Genomic DNA, 8,488 nt, shown 5'->3' with positions numbered 1-8,488 from the left:
GCCCACAAGTAGAAAAGATTATATATTCAAATACAATGAGAAACGCAGTACAAGTAGGTGTTTGCAGAACTCAAGTCTGAAATTTGAATACGCTTGATGTTATCATCCTTGTTGTTTACTTGCTGCAACGCTAGTGCTATTTCAATCCAGTGGTTGATTGGCAAATGTGACATCAGTTAATGAAAACATCAAGAAATAAGTCAAATTTAAAGCTACAATCTCCTTGTTGTTGTCACAGGCAAGATATTTGACAGGAAATGCAAAAGCAAAGTGGCTGCTCAAGATAGTGATGCTCTTAAACCCACATGGCCCACAGGAATAGCCTGCAGAAACAATGCGTTCCTGTGTCTTTAAGGAGCCTGCAGTCTGGCACTGTAAACGTTGAAGGTAGGCTGATACAAAGGCTGATGCTGCTTTCAAGTGCTGTCGGGCAAATCGCAATTAAATCCTTATAAGTTAAGCATGTCATGCCTGCAGGCTACGGTCAATACAGGATATTGAAATATTTAGGGACTGGATATCAGAGAAGTCTTAAGAGCATATGCTGGTAAAAGACACGCAAAGTTTGCCTGTTTACTGAAGTAAAACATGAATTACACACCTGAGCCACGGGGGCTCCTTCATTTCGTCAGTAGGTAAATGTAGTTTGGTGCCTTTGATTTCTAAAATCAAAAACAATTGGCACCGCGGTTAAAAGGTCTGTTTTGTTGCCTGTTTTTGCGAAAGAAAAAAAAGAAAAAAGAAAGAAAAAATGTGGGGGAAACGTTTGGACAGGCAACAAAACCTTAGAGCACACGAGCTTACTGTAAGCACTTGAAGGCAGCATGAAAAGCAGCCTGCCGGTGGTATTAAAAATTAGAAAATCCAATACAGCTGTATTAGTAGGCTACACACACCGATTGTTGACTCCCCCAGTTTCTATATAGATTTGTACAAAAATACACTGAGAAAATAATCAAACTGTTTCCTCTCTTTTTAAGTGTCCAAAAGTGTGTACATTTAAATATAAAAAAAGAAATCAAAAGTTGTGTGTTTTTTTTAAACTCTAGCCCTTCGCCTGAGAAGGAAATGTGACAGACACAGACATACTGACAAACAATCGTGTAAGAAAATAATAATAATACAGGACTAGATCATGTATACAAGAAATTAAAAAATGATCAAGTCAAAAATGCTTGGCCCAGTATATAAATACAACATCCCATATAAAATGGCATCTGAATACATGTACAAAACAAAGCTCAAAGGATGGAGGAGAAAAGGGGAAAAGAAGAGAGCGAAACCGGTGAGGATTTCTCTATAGTTAAAATCTCGAAAACATTAAAAGAATTTTGGTCCTGAATCATAGAGAACATGTGTATAAAGTTCAGCACAGATTTGAAGTTGCGTTTGAATCCTGAAGTCTGAAAAATTACAACAGCTGGTGATTATTTCAATGTCCGTTTTTTCCTTTCTTTCTTTTAAAGAGAAGAACCGAAGCGAGCGCCACCTATCCATTTAAATAACCCTAATACTAGTTTTTAAACTGCTCGACAGTCTCACAGAAAATCTCAGCACAAGATAGGAACAAAGTAGGCTATCATGCTTAACGTGTTTTTTTCCTTTTGCTTTTTGAGAAAATAGTCGACTTAGAAAAAAAATTAAAAAAAAACTCCAACCCACCTTGGTTTCACTTTTTTTTTCTTTTTTTTTTTTAAATCCCTCTTTAGTGACACACCACAACAACAAAAAATGTCGCACGGCAGTCCCATTTCTGTACCTTTTTAGTGGTGAAGTTCACCTGGCGATTGGTAAAAAGTTGCAAAATGTCTCTTTTTTTTCCTTTCTTTCTTTTGCTAAATCGTCAACAACATTGATTAAGTGAACGACGTGCAAATCAATCACAGTAAAGTTGTTCAGTTCAAAACAGTCCACGACTGAGCGTTTTCAGTCTCCAGTACTACTTCCTCTTCTTCTTCTTCACCCCCTTCACTGTCGTGTTGGTATTAAGTCCCACAGTCGACGCATCCAAAGAAAAGTAGCCTAGAAAAGGCATTTATTTGCTTTAAAGTGTAGCTCTCCAAGGATATGCAGCCTCTTGCCTATTTTGGGGGACGAGAAAGGACTGGGGGGTAGTTTCAGCGGGGCTTTAATAGTCTGATGCAGTTAAACCTATAACACAAACTATTGCGCCCACTTATGTCCCCGTTTCTGTTTGTGGTCTCATTCTTCTTCTCGTTATTATTATTAATTTGCTTTCAGGATGTTACCTGTCGTCTCTTGCCTTTCTCAGTACGTGAACACCAGGTTGGAGATGGTGGACTCTAGCCAATCCCCGGAGATCATCTCGCTGACTTCGGGTGTGCAGTAGTCGGGGAATTCGAAGTGGGACCCTCCGGAGCCGGACTCAAAGTTCAAATCCCAGTCCCTGTCCAGCACCGAGGAGCCAAAGCTCCCCAGCGACATGCTATCAAAGCTGGGGCTCGGGTTGATGTCGAGCAAGTCGTCCTCGAACTCTTCGTCCTCCGAGGAGGACGAGGAGGAGTGCGACGAGGCGGAGGAGTGAGAGCCGGAGGGGGTAGGCGAGGAAGCCCGCCGACTGCTGTACGTGTGCCCACCGTGGCGCTCCGAAGAGCCGCCCAAGCTGCCGCTGCTGCCGGGGGAGTCCGCACCCTCCTCTCTGCCGCTGGCCGCGTCCTCGTACAGGCTGAGCGGGTCGCTGGAGTCCGCCGAGCTGCTGAGCGTCGGGCTGGCCGGGACCACGACGGAAGACGCCGGGCTCACGCTCAAGCTAGTCCCGCTGCTCCCCAACACGTACACTCGTCGGGGCTTCTTGCCATCAGGTATCTGCTTGGCTACTGAGGAGGAGACGGACTTGGACTTGTAGAGAGAGTTGTGGTGGTGCTCTGCTGGGTGCTCAGAGGCAAACATTGATGCTTTGGTGCTATTGCTGCTGCTCCCGAAAAGTGATTTGTGGGGTTTGCTGCTGCTGCTGGGTGATTTGGATCCGGTCTTCCTCGAAGAGGAGGACGTCTTAGTGCTGGTGTTGTTGGAGCTACAGTTGAGCTTTTCCCCCTTCTCTCCTGCGGGCTTGGATGCGCTCGATTTTACCTTCTTTCTTGGCCGGTACTTGTAGTCGGGATAGTCCGCCATGTGCTTCAGCCTGAGCCGCTCCGCCTCTCTGATGAAGGGGATCTTGTCGCTGTCTCTGAGCAGTTTCCACCGCTTCCCCAGCCTCTTTGAGATCTCGGCGTTGTGCATGTCCGGGGACTGCTCCATGATTTTTCTCCTCTCTATCTGGGACCACACCATGAACGCGTTCATGGGTCTCTTGATGTGACCGCTGGGAGTTTTACACCACGCCGGGTTGTCTCCCAACTTGTCGCCGGCGGTCGAAGAAGCGGTGGAGCCCGGGGAGAGAGGCGAAGCGGCCGTTTCAAGGTCCATGCACGCCCCGGAGTCGGAGCTCGAGTCCCCGGCGAAGAAGGACAGCGCCTCGGTGGTGCTCTCTGTGTGGCTCATTTTCTGCACCATGCTGCCCAGCTGTGCAGACAGAGGGGGAGAGCGGTGTGCTTGCTCTTTCTCTCCCTCTCTCCTTGCTCCTCTGATTCACTATTAAAGCAAACTCAGCTCTTTTCTCTCCTCCTCTTCACAGTTTGAGCCGAGTAAAAGCCAGTGCAAGAAATAATTCACTCCTGAGATGCGCAGTAAACTCGGCAACACTTCAGTCCAGAGTAGCCTCAGTCGGCTAGATGCGTAAAAAGAAAGAAAAAAGTTTAATTTCCAGCTTCTGTTGGCGTTTAAAACAGCACGGATGGTAGCCCAGTCTCCACTGTGTACCCTGTAATCAGTCTCTCAGTCTCCCCTTCTGTTATAAAAAACCAGTTTAGCCGTGGGGGCCACTGAGCACAGTCTATGCAGCTGCAGAGCGCAGACCGGGTGCCACACTGTGCGCTCGGGCACTTACAAAGGGCTCCCAAGTACAGTGTGTAGGGTAAGTGTTTTTCTCTGCATCAGAAACAAAAGCCATGCATGCTGTGTAAGGGAGAAAAAATCAGCTAGAGCGAGTTACACTGTCCGCCTCCCATCAACTACAGTCGCGATTCAAGCAGCCCTCACGGCCCGGCCCCCTTACTTGCATTTATTCCTTCCCGTAATACAACGGCGATAAAAATCCACCAATGAAATCCTGTCGCTAGCCTGCCTGCGCGCCAGACTCACGCCCACCTCGGCGCCGATTGGCCAAAAATGGAATCTAATAATAATCAGCGCGTGCAATGAGGAGCCTCGTGTCTGACCTCATTCCAGAATACAACAAGAAACTTCATTTTTTTTAAAGAGACATTGGCTTATGTTATGAACACCCCCCTCACCACCAGCCCATGTGTATATCATTAACATGTAGCCTTGCTATAGGAAAGCTAAGTATACTTCACCATATGGCCGTTTAAACACAGTGCAGTTTGTACCAGCGCGCCCGAGACGGCACAAAAGCCACGCACTCTGTTTTAACCAGCTTCCTTTTCTTCCATTATCCTCACACAGAGAGTGAGGATATTGTGCATGGTGCGCACCTATAATAAAGCCAGCTGATACAGTGGTCCATTGCCGTGTGCTTGCAATGCTAAAGATAACACACTCTAAGGTTATCTGGCGTATACTGCAGGCTATATTATAATGGGATCACTCATTTAAACTGATTATCATTCTAACGACTGACTGAAACATGCGATAATTAGTTTAATTGGTGATAGTTTGCCTACAGGTGGTCACCGTGCGAGCAGACTGACATGATAGTTTGGCTGGTGTGAGTAAAGACTCCAAGACAGCCAAGCTGTATATATGCTTTGCTTTGCTTTCACTCCTCTCTCTCTCCGAGGCGGGGTTGGGCGGTCTTTTGTCACATAACACATATCGAACGAACCCTCTCCAGCGCACTAGAAAGAGAGAAGCGAGGAGGGAGAAAAAAAGGAGAAAAAAAAGAAGAAGTAGGCTGTGTGTGCGATGTGTGTGCGCATTAACCGCCTGCGAGAGCGCTTGTTCTCTGTCTCTCTCGTTCGCGCGCACACGCACACACAACTCAAAACTGACACTCAGTGCAGTTTTTCGTAACACAAAAAGCACCGGTGAGAGAGAAACGCACGGCACAGCGCAAGGTAAGACCACAATCAGATGAAACGTGTGTACAAAAACAGAAAGCCAACAGACAGCATCACTTTATCTTGTTTTCCTGAATCTTAACACATGCACCTAATAAAGGTGCGCAAAAAGTATCTGGGTAAAAAGAAAAAAAAACATATTTTGCTTGTAGACATATTATCATCCTAAAGCAATCACAGCACGTAGTAGGCTCTGTTTTCTCGGGGCATCCAGTTCACCCAGTATGACAATTTGTGATTTAATCTACTTTAAATGTAATGAGTCACATAAATGAAAAGAGACGAATGAGAGTAGGACATAGGAAGGCTTTAAACTACAATGCGGAGTTAGGAGTGACGCTAGATGGCGTCGCATAGCCGGAGAGGACCCTGTCTCGGTCTGTGCTACAGAAAATTTAGGGAGAGTAAAAAGAGATCAACCCCAGCATTGAATACAGTTACCAGGGGTGAATTACATAATGTCTCTGTGCGACAGGGAGGCATCCAAGCGATACGGTTGTGCAGAGTGAACGTGTATCTGCGGGTATGTTGGAATAAGGTATAACAGACTGCACTGAGGTAGAACAGGCTGTGGAATTAACTGGAAATGGAAGCAATATGGTGGTGTTAAAAAAAAAGATTGAAAACAGTCACCACTTTAATGATTCTGGCTTCCAGGGGAGCATGCCTGTTTCTTCACATTAAAAAAATCAATCTAAATAATAATTTAAAAAAAAATAGTGCCAAGTGTCTGTGTAACAGAGAGAGACCAGGAGAGTTGATCAGATGTTCAGTGTCTTAATGAAAGTGGAGTCAGAGGTGACTTAGACCGCCACAGGGAAATTAGTATGAAAGTACAGTCGCCAGAGTTACTGGATGCATTTCACTGGATACAATTATATTCAATATGGCCTCGTATCTGCAGTGCATCCAAGTAAAGCAGTGGGTAATTGGGCTCCAATTTGTGTGTTCATGGAGCAGAACTGCAATGGATATAAGAATGTTAACTCGTAAACTCACACTTTGCCATAATGCGTCTTTTATTATGGAAATGTGGGACAACACGATGCAGTTTCACTCTTTGCTATAGAAGTCGCTGTGCTATAGCCCAGGAATGACCATTTACTGTACAAGTTTAAAGCTAAAAACACACACATTTCAGCTTGAGTCTGTTGAGGCTGGTACAAATTCAGTAGTAATAATAATTACAGACAACAATTTCAAGGGTAGTATATCTTCTTCATACATTTTCCTCTCTTCCAACAAACTCTTGGGAGCTCTGTGCACCTGGAGGGACAGCTGGTAAGCTTTTAAACCTAACACCTCATTCAGTACCTTGAGCAGGTGTTGTATATTCTATTCTATTCTATTCTATTCTATTCTATTCTATTCTATTCTAAAACATAAATGCAACCTTCCACCTAGTTTTGGTTTCACAGTTAACTTGAATACACGGCAATTTCTTGGCACACTTATCTGTCTTTCTTTCACTCTGCCCCCCCCCCCCCCCCCCCTTACCTTCTCTGTAAACATTAGCATGCCACACACACACACACACACACACGCACACGCACACACACACACACACACACACACACACACACACACACACACACACACACACAGAGGTTCGCACGACCTAAAAGGATAAGTAGTGCATTCAAACTTTCCTCTCGCTTTCTCCGTCTCTCTCTTTTACTGCCATTGTTACACTAAGGTGCAGCTGCCACGCGAGTCGGAGTGGGTCGCGTGCCAACCCCAATCTCAACAGGTGTTCTTTTTGTACACACCCCAAGCCCCCAACTTCCTTTGTCTGTCCTCACTCTTTCCTTCTCACACACTTTCTCTCTCTCTCACTCAACTCCTCCCTCCATTTTTCACTTCACTAACTTTTCTCGCCCTCTCTCTCTTTTCTCTCTCTCTTTTCTCTCTCTCCCTGCCCCTCCCAGATCCAAATTTACTTGAACCAAATAGAATGACCACAATTAAATGAAGTTAAGCATAAAAACGTGTAAGAAAATACATTAGCACACATTACATCCTATGTTACATTACACTTAAAATATAATACGACTTGAAATGGGTAAGATGGTAAAAATAAACATAAACATGAGAAAAAAAGGTGGAATTCAAAGCTTCTGAATATCCTGCCACTTAAATAAGACTTATAGAAATGTCAGGTTTTCTACTGAAGTACAAACTGAATTTTGCTTGGGTCTTAGATTGCGTCAGGAACTTGGTATTTATGTCTTTATACAGGCTACAGAGCAGCAAAAACTCTTTAACTCTCCTTCTTCTGTCTTCTTTCTGTGTGCACTCTCTCTTCTTACCCATCTGTCATTCAGTGCTCCTTCTCTGCTTTCTGCCTCCCTCTCTCTACTCTCAAGCCCACTTTGTTTTATTGGCATGAATGTTAGGTGAACACTGTTGCCAAAGAACCCCGTCTCTCTTTCCTTTCTCGCCCCATCTCCCTCCCGAAGATAAATCTGATCTGAGGTCATCTGTTATTCAGAACACTGACACCATATGGTCAGCCACCCACTCGGGGTGCATTCAGTCGGTATCATGAAAACTTAAATCTTCCCATACTTAAATATTGATGAAGGTGTTATACTTCCCGGCTGTCACAAACCCTGCTTATCTCATATGGAAAAGAAATAGTAAAAACTTATATGATTTACTCATGAAAGTGGCCACTTTCTCATTACTTTCATATATTGTTTTAGTAAGTATCCAAAACATACAAGTTTCATTTATATAATTTTTCAAGGGATCTTACATCTGTTTTCACTCTTGTATGCTTTTCATACAAGTTTCACACAAGACAGATACAAACTTTATAAGATTTATATATATCTTTTCCATATGGGATACTTTACTCTGCTTGAATCATAACAGTAGTTGATCTATTAAAAAATACTGGCCTTTTAATAATTAAATACGTGAATGTTCATGATAAATAATTAAAAAAAACCCCAAAGAGTATAGATATAAGTGGAATATAAGTAATGGAAATCCCAGAATGGCAAATAGGAAAATACAAAGTTTAATGATGAAATCACTTATGAAAATATGATGGGATGTAGAGTGAAGCTGGGAAACACAATCACCAGCATTAACAAACACAATTAAATTAACAGTTATGCTTTTTCCACTACCACATTTTTTTTTTGTTCATCCCAGCCATGGTTGACCTTTATTGCAATCTTCCAAAAGAAATAGCCACAACTGCAGTATTAAGCATGTAGTGAGGCGAGTGGTGGTAATGGATGTCTGGAGGGTGTCAGCGATGTAAAAAACTGTGAAAGGTTTTAATTGTTCCACAATTTTTCATGGAAATGAATGAACTCTGTGTTCCTATGCATCTCAGG

The 8,488-nt window shown here is 43.6% G+C and overlaps 1 protein-coding gene across 1 annotated transcript; it reads right to left on the bottom strand.

Moving 5' to 3' along the window:
* Positions 1 to 1,683: 1,683 nt before the first annotated feature.
* sox4b (SRY-box transcription factor 4b) lies at positions 1,684 to 4,107 on the bottom strand. The gene has a single exon (XM_026185756.1). It carries the CDS (start codon positions 3,511 to 3,513, stop codon positions 2,269 to 2,271), a length of 1,245 nt encoding a protein of 414 aa, XP_026041541.1. The 5' UTR covers positions 3,514 to 4,107; the 3' UTR covers positions 1,684 to 2,268.
* Positions 4,108 to 8,488: the final 4,381 nt, after the last annotated feature.

Source organism: Astatotilapia calliptera, chromosome 11, assembly GCF_900246225.1.
Source record: "Astatotilapia calliptera chromosome 11, fAstCal1.2, whole genome shotgun sequence".
NCBI classification, from domain to species: domain Eukaryota; kingdom Metazoa; phylum Chordata; class Actinopteri; order Cichliformes; family Cichlidae; genus Astatotilapia; species Astatotilapia calliptera.
Note: the sequence above shows the minus strand (reverse complement) of the source record. Positions and strands in the feature narration are given on the sequence as shown.